At 36.5% G+C, this 13,024-nt stretch overlaps 3 protein-coding genes across 3 annotated transcripts; 1 reads left to right on the forward strand and 2 right to left on the reverse strand.

Annotated features, from left to right (window-relative positions):
* The first annotated feature begins 106 nt into the window (after positions 1-106).
* Positions 107-3,979, forward strand: LOC116717114 (potassium channel subfamily K member 5-like). The gene is made up of 5 exons (XM_032558235.1): positions 107-386; positions 894-1,005; positions 1,325-1,491; positions 2,538-2,706; positions 2,796-3,979. The coding sequence occupies exons 1-5, from the start codon at positions 204-206 to the stop codon at positions 3,491-3,493; spliced, it is 1,329 nt and encodes a 442-aa protein (XP_032414126.1). The 5' UTR covers positions 107-203; the 3' UTR covers positions 3,494-3,979.
* Positions 3,980-4,354: 375 nt separating this feature from the next.
* LOC116717115 (serum paraoxonase/arylesterase 2-like) lies at positions 4,355-9,672 on the reverse strand. Its single transcript, XM_032558237.1, has 9 exons — positions 8,735-9,672; positions 8,457-8,524; positions 8,174-8,229; positions 7,741-7,909; positions 6,520-6,643; positions 6,228-6,425; positions 5,518-5,599; positions 5,081-5,209; positions 4,355-4,992 (listed from the first exon to the last, which is right to left on the reverse strand). Exons 1-9 carry the CDS (start codon positions 8,815-8,817, stop codon positions 4,831-4,833), a joined length of 1,071 nt encoding a protein of 356 aa, XP_032414128.1. The 5' UTR covers positions 8,818-9,672; the 3' UTR covers positions 4,355-4,830.
* Positions 9,673-9,798: 126 nt separating this feature from the next.
* Positions 9,799-13,015, reverse strand: LOC116717116 (serum paraoxonase/arylesterase 2-like). Its single transcript, XM_032558238.1, has 9 exons — positions 12,880-13,015; positions 12,717-12,787; positions 12,579-12,634; positions 12,230-12,392; positions 11,600-11,726; positions 11,297-11,497; positions 11,118-11,199; positions 10,601-10,729; positions 9,799-10,476 (listed from the first exon to the last, which is right to left on the reverse strand). Exons 1-9 carry the CDS (start codon positions 12,954-12,956, stop codon positions 10,315-10,317), a joined length of 1,068 nt encoding a protein of 355 aa, XP_032414129.1. The 5' UTR covers positions 12,957-13,015; the 3' UTR covers positions 9,799-10,314.
* Between the last annotated feature and the right edge of the window lie 9 nt (positions 13,016-13,024).

Below are 13,024 nucleotides of genomic sequence, written 5' to 3' on the forward strand. Positions count from 1 at the left end.
AAACTGTAAAGAGGCGAAGACTTTTTCACAACCCTATTGTGAAAAGTTTTAGAGGTCTCGTTGTGTGTCCCGCTCCGAGGGCAGCTTTGCCAACCCCTGATGGTAAAAAACCAGGAAGAAAAGAGAACACACTCAACAACAGTCCTCTGTTGGAATGCGCCGCGGCTCGCTTTGGAGGGAGAGTGTGAAGTTATGGCTTTAACATGGCCGATAAAGGTCCGTTTTTAACTTCGTGCATCATTTTCTACCTCTCGATCGGTGCCGCGATTTTTCAGATTTTCGAGGAGCCAAATTGGAAAGCGGCTAGAGACAAATATATTGAGCAGAAGGAAAACATCTTGAGGAGCAACAACGTCACAAAGGAAACCCTAGATGAGATACTGAAGGTTTGGAGCTCGTTTTTTAAAAAGTACATATAGGAAAAAAGTTCGTTATGACTTTTGATATCATGAAGGTATATAAATGTTACTAGAAATGTGGTGTATTAAAGTAAAAATAAATAAGTTATAAAAACTACAATTTCTCTGCTTTACAGTACATCCAGTTACATTTGAGTCGGGATTTATTTATTTATTATTGCTCTAAAAAGACACAGCATACTTAACTTAAATGCAAACAATTACAGGAAAAAGTTCCCTTTTATCATTCCCTAATTATACGAGTTAGTAATACTGAAAGACTTGTTCAAAGAGCAGACGCTCTGACCACACGCCGCTACACGTCTGAAAGTTTCCACAAGGTGTGTTCACCTGTGGGGAATGCTGAAACGTAGAGCTTACATTGTTCCAAATACAGTCCGTTTGTATGGGTAAAACACCAGCAGGAGCTATGTTTAATAAAGGTTTATTTGTTTTGTTTTTTGGAGATTACTTTACTGTATTTTTTCCCTTCAGATAGCGTCTGAGGCCGCCGGCCAAGGTGTGGCTATTACAGGGGACAATCACCGCAACACATGGGACTGGGGCAATTCTGTTATCTTTGCTGCCACCATCGTAACTACTATAGGTATTACACCCATCCTGCCAATCTGTAACTAAACTAGCCGGTTGTTATCCTTCATAATGAATCCATGTCTTTCATTGCTTCTAGTGTTTTCCAAAGTACAGGATTTGTTATCAGCAAGCAACTGACATTTTACTTACTAATGTTAGCTTAATCATTTGTGATAACTTTCACTTTTGGACAAGTCAATCTGGACATTTTTAACTAATAGGACACTATTCCTAACCTAGCGTCTATCTACTTATCAGAAGTTTTATTGATGATTTGCTAACTTTACAACTGTCTTACCTCTGGTCAATTTTCATTTTTCTTTCATCTAAAGGTTATGGAAATGTTGCTCCCAAGACCAAAGCTGGCCGCGTGTTTTGTATCCTGTATGGCCTGTGTGGGATCCCTCTCTGCCTGGTGTGGATAAGCACACTGGGATCTTTCTTTGGAGACCGGACTAAACGACTGTCTGGGATTCTGATAGAAAAGGGTGTTTCAGTGGTAAGATTTTTAACTGGATTTAAATCTGGACTTTGATTGAACCATTATCATGCTTAAACACACTTTGATCTCAATCATTCCATTGTAGCTCTGATAGGCAAATCTCAGTCCCAATCTCAAGTCTTTTACAGCCTCAAACGGTGCTCTGTGCTTTGTTTCCCAGGACTGCCCATATTTTTGCTCCATTCATCTTTCTATTAACTTTATCAAAATTTTTTCCACTTGCTGAAGAAAAGCATGCACACAACATGACGTTGCCATGCCCACGTTTTACGTTGGGGGTGGTGTGCTCATGTTGATCTGCAATACATGTTCAGTTAGGCCTAAAAGTTGTATTTTGGATTCATCTGTTAGTTTGGAGTTTACCATTTTAAGCCAATGAAAGTTATTTGAAGCACAGGGTGGTTTTGTCATGACTTCAACTTCTATATTTAGCAAAACAAAAAATAAAAAAAATAAAATCACTATTTTCTCTGAAATCTATGATTTTCATGTTTTTCTGCTCTACCAATGTGTTCATGGCTTAGCCGTGGCGCTTCACTACCAGTCGTCCTTACCTGAACTGTTTCTGTTGCTCCTCCAAATTTATGGACCTCTTGACTTCTCTTATTATTACTCTACTTGCCCAGATAGTCAATTCAGGTGGAAGACCGTGTCTTGGTCAATTCATGATTTATACCATTTTCTTTCCATTTTCATATGATGAATTGAATAGCCCTATATGCGATGTTTAAAGTATAGAATGAAGTTTTGTAACATTGCTTTAAACTCCAGAACCTTCTCCCGATCTGTCTGCTGTGTTCCTCCGTATTTCTCTGATATTCTCTAACAAACCTAGGAAGCCTTCATAGAACAGTTAATATAATGTAATATAATTGCACACACTTAATTGGGACTCTATTTACTTGTTGACTTCTGAAGGCAAGTTCACAGGATTTTAATTGGTGTTACCAGCAATGCACACCACACCTTTCAAAATTTTATTTCTAATCAAATTTGAACACCATGCTTTATTATACATACATTTCTTCTCTTGCTTTTGACAGAAAAAGGTCCAGCTGACATGCACGGCCTTATTCCTCCTATGGGGTTTGCTGGTGCACTTGGTGATCCCTCCGCTTGTTTTCATGTCTGTGGAAGGATGGAGCTATCTAGAAGGGATTTACTTCTCCTTCATCACACTTACAACAGTTGGCTTTGGAGATTATGTGGCAGGTGAGACTTTTCACTCGGAAAGGGTGGCGGTATGAATATGAAATTTGAAATGAACTGCACACACCTGAGAATTATTTTACTCATTGCAGGTGTAAATCCTGATATCGAATACCCAAGACTCTACAGGATAATGGCAGAGTTATGGATGTACATGGGACTGGCCTGGCTGTCTTTGTTCTTTAGCTGGAACGTCCACATGGTTGTGGAAGCTCATAAAGTGCTGAGGAAGAAACGACAGCATAGGCACAGGAACAGACCCTTGTACATGGAGCCAGACCCTGTGCAGCAACAGAAGCAACAAGACGTGAGGCCGACTGTCGTTGACATCTTCAACTTCCTTTCTGAGAAGGACGAAGATTACAGCACGGTCATCAAAGAGATCGGAATTAATGCAAGGAAAAGGAAACCACCGCCAATCCAGAACATAAACCGCTCCAAGAGCTGCAGTGACATTTTGGCCGACTACATCCAGACCTTGGAGCACTCACCGCGGCACAAGAGACACATCAGTTTAAGTGAGGTGTTTGCAAATGCAACGGTGGACGAAAGCCAACAAGAGGAAGAGGAAAACATCAAGGAACCCACATCAGAAGCATGTGGAATAACAGACCATGAGGAAAATAGAAAAGATGGTTCCTCTGAATCAGTAAATGATGGGATCACCTTCACATCACCAGACAGTGATGCTGCAGAAGAAGAGAAAGTGCAGCATCCTGATGGTGGGGAGACTAGGTTTACAATAGCTAAGGTGGCAGAAAATAATAATTGTATAGACGAAAAAGGATGATACATGCTCCCTGGAGAAACAGAAACAATATTTTCAGTTGTATTTGATGGTGAGCTCACAAATAATGATGGGAAGTTTGGCTCTTTTCAGGGAGCCGGCTCTTGTGTGTCTCACAAAAGATTTTGTTTTTCATCTGTAGCCTCCTATTTTAGCTTAAACTTGGCAAATCAGAATATTTTATATGTTTAGAAGTCTTTTTGCATTCACTGTTTAGATGGTTAGAAAAACATCTTAAAAACTGGCTCACAGTATTAATGTCAACATTGATTATATACAACGATGTATGGATTTCAAGATTGTTTAATACATTGCTTATTTCGTAATGCTATTTTGTGGTTTTTATTCCTGTATTTATTATGTGCTTTAACATCACTTTGTCAACGAGACCAGACTGAAGTTAGTTAGCGACTATAATCTCATGTATTGTAAATGTTCATTAATACGCATTGTCACATTTTTTAAAATAAACTTGAACTTATGATGGACTTATGTTGCCAAATTTCAAATAGTTGTTGTTTTGTTGTGAAAGCAGGTATACTGAGTAATATTTTAATTAAACTTTTGATTTTTATTTAACACAAAAAATGAACAAAGCAAACAAATTTACTAAAAAGAACCATTATAACAATTTATTATATTATATCTTTAAAATGAAAAGGAAAAAGAGTTGGTAAGAGCCGTGATGGCCAATAAATGGTAACTGGCCTATACTTTATCCAGCCCAGAGGTTTTGACAAAGTGCAATTTAAAATATATTGCTTAAAATAAGAGACATAATAACCTGGCCCTGATAAGAGCCTTTTCAGTAAATGTGCTTTCTTTGTTGATTTTGGTAGGTATGAAAACAATAAATGATTATAAAATTGTGAAGTTTTGTTGAAAAGTGATACGTAAAGTTTTATTGATTGAAAGTATACATTTCCAGACTGCGTAAAAACCCTGATGTTTATATAACAGCTGCTAACCTGTAGGGACTAAAGGGGAAATCCACAATAAATACAATGCTTCCAATTCTTGCAATTCACTGACATTGCATTATAGACTGTTTCCATGTTGAGAGTGTGTAAACAAATTAGCAGAACTGTATTTATCATTGATATCTGCCTATTTTAAGTCTAACTATTCCTATATTTTTGACTGTTGCAATAAAAGTAGGATATTTGCGTCAAATAACAAATTTTTTTTAGATGCATAGCAGGTCCATGTGTAAATACCAGGAGAAAAAGTTGTGACAATGTTATTCTGTTTTCTCATAATCTTCTTCTATGACAAACCAAAATAGTTTTATTGTTCAAGAGAGATAAGCAAATTGTGTTTTGGGATAAATAGTTGGCAGTTTATTTCAAAGCACAGTACAGGGCTTTGTGAAAGATTGTCCCGATGAGCAGCTTTCCCTCGTAGGGTGCAGCAACGGTGGAGCCCATCAGCTCATGACCATCGTCTCCATACTCCAGGGTTACCACTGGCTGATCTGAGACAATGTTCTTGATCTTGATGATCTGCAGGAAAGGTTGTTGTCAGTTATTTTATAACGAAAAACAAGTATGAATTGTAGAAGAAGAAAAGAAACGGTAAAAAAACATAGACCTCTGAGCCAGGAGGATCTTTAGGATCAAAATTGGACAATTTAGTGGCATCTGGATGACAGCCCAGCCAGACGTCACCTGTCATGTGGTCCACCTCAATATTATCACAAAGTGTTCCAACTGGAACAGACTGTTCAAAAAACACACAGTACAAGAGACGTGATCACTACGCCCTGTCAGATCAGAGCATGTGAAACTTTTCAGATGGAAAAGGAAAGAATAAGAAAAGTAACAGAATATAAAATAACAGCACATAAAATAACGTCATAGTAATGCACAGCTTTTTTTTTTTTTTTTGAAGAAATTCATGTACAACATTAAGCTCTTTGGAGCAAACAGAAAGTCCAACGATCAGGAGCAGTTTGAAATACTGACAATGTATCAAAAGGCAGAACCATCTTTGTCACTTCCAAGATTAAGAAACACAAAAACACACACCTTAATGTAGACCAACTGTTCTCCGTCTAATCGCTCAAAAACATCCACCTCGTGGTCCAGGATATCAGAAACATAAATATACCTGTTGGAGGAAAAAAAAACAAAAATGGTATTTGTCTAATACTTCCATCACTTTTAAAACCTTAACATTATTTACATTGTGTTTTCTTAAAGTAAGAACTTCCATCTACTGGGATATTTTAGAGCATTCCTTCAGCAGAAAAGCTTCATGAAGATGCTAATTTTGTTGTGCTGCACGAGTGACACATGCCTGCAGTTCCTAACGTACATTGGTGTTCGCACATTTTTCACAACAGCAGAGTTTTGGACTTTATCAGCGTGTGGTTCTGGAAAAGGAGACCTGACCAGGTACTGAGTGAATATACTGTAGTGTACATGTACATACTTTTCAGAACAATCTTGTGTAATAAGTGAATTTTCTCAGTCACTGAATTTTGGATTTTCCCTTGATGTAAGCCATGATCATCAATTTACCAAAGATAAATTCTAAACATATGTTTGGCATCTTATAATATGTGTGTAATAATATGTGTGTAATAAAAGCATATGCTATTAAAGCTTCACTCTCTATAAATAATTACTATGATAAATTAACTTTATTACTGTGTAGTATATTGAGGTACACCTCTAAATTGCAAGATTCATTGTGCAAATTGTCATTGTTAACAATAAAATGAGCTGAAAATAACCGTTTGTCTGGAGATATATTTATCCCATTTCCAGATTGAATGCCACCAGCTGCCTCCCTCACTTCCTCAGGGCTGTAGTACACAATGTTACACCAGGGCATACTCAGGATGACAGTTAGCAGATGAAGTGTAGAACTAAAATAGCGATCATTTGTCGCATAGAAATGTTCTGGTCCAACGGCGACAATGTCGTTCACACTGAAACAAATACAAGCAGTAATAAGATGGATATTCCAACATGTACAGCATATTGCTAAAGGTAAACCAGGGGGATTTATTGTACAGTAAATACCTGATCAGTAAAGGATGTGCAACAGTCTTTAAGTGCACAAGTGTGTCCTCCCCAACAAAGCGAAAGATCTCTACCTGGCTTTTTTGCTGAGGATGATTGACAACGAACAGATATATAGAGTCATCTGTAAAATAAATAGTTTTCTGTCATTAGACTCAGTGTGATTATTTCCTGCTAAATCTTTGTATTTGGTAGTACTGTATGTTTTGCTCTTTGACAATCTATTAGATTGTCAAATCTAATAGATTTTCTACTTTAACATAGTTCCAGTCAGTTGTCATGTAAGGTGGTCTGTACAGCAAGAAGCTTGCTAGAGGTGCAACAGGGCTAAGGGATATAATCCAAATATTGCAGTGTGTGTGTGTGAATATAATTGAATTTGTTTGCTTAATTTTGAGCTCAGACTCCATTCTCTCCTTTACCAGGTCGAACTCAATTTTGTAACAAGTCGTTGCTGTTTTGGCCCTTCCTACTTCATCTGTTGTCCCATAAAGAGAGCATTTTATACCCATAAACTTAACCATAGCATAGAATGTAAATTTTCCTTTGAAGTTAAGTATTTTTCATGTATTATGGTAATAAATTATCACAGAAATTCTCAAATTTTGCTTGCCACTGTGAGAAAGCTAAGAATATTTCAGAATGCTCTTTGGACTCTTTTTCACATTGAGCTCACTAATCTTAGCCCCAAATTCACTTTGCAGTAAATAGTTAAAACTTATTTACCTATACTTAAAATTATTGACTTAGATACCTAAACTAATGAAAAGCATTATGAATTGTATATTCTTCAATGAATGAATAGCACGACTGTGCCATTAATTAAACCAAGTTTTGTTGAGAAAATTGAAAAAAAAAATACATTCTCAAGAAATGCTGATCTATTTATGCGTTTTTAAATTACTGACTGCAATTACTACATTTCTAAAGGCTTTTTTTATGATACATCAATAAGGTTATAACATTCTACAAAATGTCATTATATTATAGACTGAAAAAACTCTTTTATTTTCAAAAAGGTTTATGTTGCTACATTGGTTACATTTAACGTAACCAAATATATTCCATTATTTGCAGGGGATTTTGTTTGCAGCCATCATTACTTTATTAGTTGCTACAATCATTAAAAGCAACCACCAGTGCTGTTCACGCATCGGTTGACTTCAGAAACAAATGAGAAAACGATTCCATGTTATATTTCGAAGCTGGAATGTGTTCTACCTGCTTCATTCGTGTATACACTAATCCCATGCGGGTTGAAAGAGCTGAGGTCCAGTTCTCCTTTGATTTGCAGTTCCACTGGGGTCGGTTTTGGGTGCAACAGATCCAGAACGTACATTTTTCCTGGTTCATTGGAGAACGAAGGCAATCCAAGGTAGTCATGCAGCCCCTACATGGATAACAGTGACTGTTAAGAGATTTTTCTTGACAGTCGATGGGCTATTTTTACAGGAAGTTACTACAAGGCTCCTTTTTCTTTTGGTAACTTTTGATTATTTTCCAAATCTATTGTGTTACATGAAAGTCATCCCCCGCCAGAGAGCATTCTCATTATATTACACACTTGAGCAGTAAACATGATTCGAATTACAAATAAAAAAAAAAAAAATCAAACCAGATTAACTACTAGATGTTCAGTGATTAAAAAACATACTGTGCTCAAAAAGGCCAGTCCATCTTTAAGGATAGTGATATCCTCTGCTCCATACTCTGAAAAAAGGGTTTATGGTGAAACTTATTACTTTTCGTTCTTCAAGTCTGTTGTCTTGTTGACACTTGACCTACTTTCAAATGCTTGGACTTCAGACTTTTTTGTTGCTCTTATATGTTACAAAAAGAGCTGAATTAAGTTGGTGCAAGAATATAAATAAATAAAAATAAAAGAGAGAGGTTTGTGTATTCAAAATAGAAGACACTTCTACGTGAAGAATGCATACCTATATTGGGTAAATAACGACACTTGAGGTGCTTGACAGGCATTTCTCTGGAGGCAAGACTCAGCCTCCTGCAGAAAAACAACTAAAGTCAACAAAATCAGCTTGAAATTTTACGTTTTAAGCTTAGATTGACCTCTATTTTTAATATAGTTTTAAATAATATTAACACTTCAAACGTTAGACTGTTCAGGCATCAACTATCGGCATTTAAAAATATAAATATTGCCAGTCCTGTATCTGCAATTCATCACCGGTCGACAAAAGTTTAGATTACTTACTGTATTTTAAGAAATGCGTGGCCAAAGAAAGCCGCCACAGCGGCAACAGCAGCAGCGATTAGCGTTTTCTTTAGAGCAGCCATGTTTGACTGAACTTCAGAAGTGCGTTTACACGCCTCCAACAAAGATGGCGCCAAGTAGCAACACTTAAAAGTAGTATTTGGAATGCTTTGGGGATAAAAAGTAATCCAAACACAATATTTTCAACACTTATCTTTAATGTAACTATATTTTTCTGAATTTATATTAGAGTTAATTAGGGAGTTTTCCTTGTAAAAGATTTAAGTCATTTTGGTAGGACTGTGAAAGGTTTCACATAAATAAAACCCACAAAAAGTGAGTAAAAACAAAAAAAGCTATTACGTTCAAGGACATACCTGTTTATATGAGTATTATATAAAAAAGTAAAATTATTCTTTTATTTTCCTCTCCTCAATACCCCACAAATTTTAAGTGGGGGCTTGAAAAAAAACAAACAGTGAAAATACCTGTGTGTTGGCTCTTGAAGAATTGACCCCAGCCTCAGTCCGTCCTTTATTAATCTTACTCTAGAATGGGCTTTACTTCAAAATCCTCTGTGTTTGTCCTTGTTGCTTGTGTACATTTCTCTTTCACACTTTTCCTTCCTCTTACTCTTCCGATAATATACTTTGACACTGCACTCTACGAACAGTCAGCCTCTGTACTTGGGGGTCTTCAACCTTTACAGTCAAAAGAGCCACTTTTGCTCTGAGTCCAGCTAAATGTTACATGAACTTTGGAAAGAAAAAAGACAACTTATAAATTGTGATAAATATCTAGTATAGGAGATCTGTCACTTTTAAAGAAGCTCAATGTTATTTCTATCTTGGTGTTTTAAAATAAAACTTTCTCCAAAAGAGGATGGATATATTTTCTTCTATGGAATATTGATATTTCAAGAAAATTGTGCAAAAAACCCACAACAAACCTGATGAAAAGATAGATGTGAAACATACTACTACTTTTAGAGTCATTCTGTTGTGCAAAGGATGTTATTTATATACCATGTGGCACAACAGTTGACATTGTGTTAGCTAAAAATGTACTTTTAAGAACTTTTTTATTTCAATTACAAAAAATTACAGTGATTAAACCATATTAAACATTCTAAAACCCACATTTTCATCCAAAATATTATTTTAAATGAACACAAACTAACAACCTGAATAATCTACCCATGTCTTTGAAATGACTGAATTACTGCCCAACACTACAGGAGAAAAAAAAGGAAGAAAATTCACTTGTAAATATTATTTTTCATTTTTTCAGCTGTGTGGCTCAGTAAGCACCAACTTGGAGAGGTTTTCTGTTATCAGATCCTTTCAAGTATATTTTCAGAAGACTGTAAGAAGCAAATCCTGCAGCACATCACCATTAAAATCGTCACTGCCCTGTCTAACCACAGAGGTATATCCTGATTTCCATTTTATTGGCTAAACTTCCTTATTTAACCTCTTTACTTTAATCTGTATAAGGACACCACTGTCCTCATGGAACCATTGACCAACATGTAAATGCTTTGAGGTGTGACAGTTGAGAGGTTAATCACCTTCACTTGCCTATTTTAAATCACAACACAATGCTTTATGAAACACGGTCCCTATGAGCAGCTTCCCCCCATAAACAGTTGCCACCGAAGAGCCCATGAGCACATTGCCATCATCTGTATACACCTGGGTCACCACGGGTTCATCTGAGAGAATGTTCTGGATGCGGATGATCTACAAGGAAAAATAAATAAATAATGTAAAAAGCACAATCAGGAGTAATAAATAGTTAACACCACCACCTATATTATATCTTAGCAGAAGGCTAATGTTTTTATGTTCTTCAGTTAACACAAACCTCTGAGCCTGGAGGATCTTTGGGATCAAACAGGAAAAGCTTCTTTGCATTAATGTGACAGCCCAGCCAAAGGTCGCCAGTTTCAGGATCCACTTCGATGTTGTCACAAAGTGAACCCAAAGGCAAAGACTGGTGAGGGAACGATAATTACTATGCATCCAAAGAAAACTGTGAAAAAAGTAACCACTTGAGAACAAGCATGCACCACACCCATAGTTGAGCAATACAGTCTGTTTTTTGGCCTTTGCAATTCTAAAAATGTCCATGACTTTTGTCCTTAAAAAATATTTGTAATAAAGACAAAAAACATTTTTTTAGAACGCAAGTTGCCTGCATTTTCATTAGACCGCTACAAAAATGTTTATTGAAATTTTCCATCCAGTTGATCAAATATTGCTGAATATTTATATTAAAAAATGTCATTATAAAATCCAATCAAAATGTAATCATAAATTAACTTCGATTTAAAAAGCATAGCAAAGAAGCACAGCAAGTTTGCATGCCTGAGTATTTCTACCTTTACTGGTGTCAGTGTGTTGTCTTTTTTCTTCTCCAATACATTCACACTGTGGTTAAATATGTTTGCCACATATATGTACCTATAAGGAAGAGGAATTTTTACAACCATGACACAATACACACACAAAAAAAAAGCAAACAGCCACCATGTTGCATACCCCTAGTAAGAATACTCACCTTTGGTCTGGAGACATATTGATGCCATTAGCAAAGTGATAGCCATCAGAGACTACCTTCACTTCTTTAGGACTGTAGAACACTACATTGGTCCAAGGCATAAGCAAAAGAATCTCCAATGTTTTCAGGAGATTGTTAGAGAAGTAGTGATCGTTGGTGGCATAAAAACTCTCAACCCCTACTGCAACAACATCATTCAAACTGCAAAGAACAAAAATAGTCTCAAATTTAAAAAAAAAATAGAACCATTTTTAAGAGTGATTACATATTATAGTAAATTTCAGATAATCACAGAGTGTTCACCTGTGCAGTAGTTCGTGCTTTATGGTTTTAAGATGAACTAGGGAGGAACCATCTGCCACATATTTGAAGATTTCAATTTGGCTTTCAAACTGAGGATGATTAACAACGAACAAATAGATCGTATCATCTGACAAAGAAACAAAACAGGAAAGCAACACTTTAGGAACTTCACAAACTAAGCTTTAGGAATGCAAGTGAGAAAAATGATGCACGAAAACTTGAAATAAAAAAAGTGCCCATCAATTTAATGTTATTTTGATTTTCATATGTAGACTCAAACTATTACATAGAAAAGATTCTTATCAGCAGATTTCATACTAGTCTGGTAAAAACCAGCCCCTTGTACTACGCTGTGCTTCATACAAAGGGTATGACTCGACTCGAAAACTGCAGATGTAGGCCTGAAGCAACTTTTTAAAGTCTGTTTATGAACCCAAAACACAAATACATACGCACCTATCAGAGGTGATGGGTTATTACAACCTCACGGATATTATTGCATGTTTCCTAATATTGTTCAGCCCTATACTTTAATACCACAACCTGGCATATACTTAGCCGCAACAGACAAGAGGAAGCTTAACACTAGCTATATGTCCTCAATTCCATAAACCAAAAGAAACATTTTACCACTTGGATCTGTGTATACACTGATGCCATGCGGGTTGAATGACTCCAAATCAAAGTTCCTTGGCATACGCAGCTCCACCGGTTTCAGATTAGGATCTTTGAGATCAAGGGTGTAGATTTTTCCAGGCTCATCCGAGGATGGGAGTCCAGGAAATTTGAGTCCCTGTAAATATTTAAAAATAGATAATTTAATCATAAAATAATCAAGCAATAAATTCTGATTATCGATAATAAATCCGACAATAATAAATGTCAACAGATTTAAAATTAAATATGACCCAATGTTTGAGTTTGCTGCACGTTTGCTTTATGGGGAAAGACTTGGCTGAGTTACAAAATAAATACCCACAGCGCTGATAAAGGCAAGGCCATCTCCAACAACGGTTATATCCTCCGAGCCATGTTCTGCAGGAGAAAATGATGAATCACTACTTTAATATTTTCAAACAATGTTTTGGCTGCATTTTTTGGTTGTTTCATCGCTTGCCTATGTTTTTGAGCGCAACGCAGTTGGGCAGATGTTTGTTGCCCAACTCCCTGTAAATGAGGTACCTTTTGCTGTCGAATTTAAGCACAAAGTTACATTGCATGCAGCAAACAGTTGTAATAAAGACAAACAAAGCAGTGAAGCCAGCTGACTTCCACCTTACCTAATATTCAGGACCCTTTCTCCGAGCAGCACCGAAAGTGCTGCTACTGCAACCGAAATGATCGCAAGTTTTCCCATTTTCACAGCGCGACTGCAAACTTTTCGCACAGTGCTTGAATCTTTATGGGCTCAGTCGCGTGAGACGA

This window comes from Xiphophorus hellerii, chromosome 3 (genome assembly GCF_003331165.1).
Source record: "Xiphophorus hellerii strain 12219 chromosome 3, Xiphophorus_hellerii-4.1, whole genome shotgun sequence".
Taxonomy (NCBI): domain Eukaryota; kingdom Metazoa; phylum Chordata; class Actinopteri; order Cyprinodontiformes; family Poeciliidae; genus Xiphophorus; species Xiphophorus hellerii.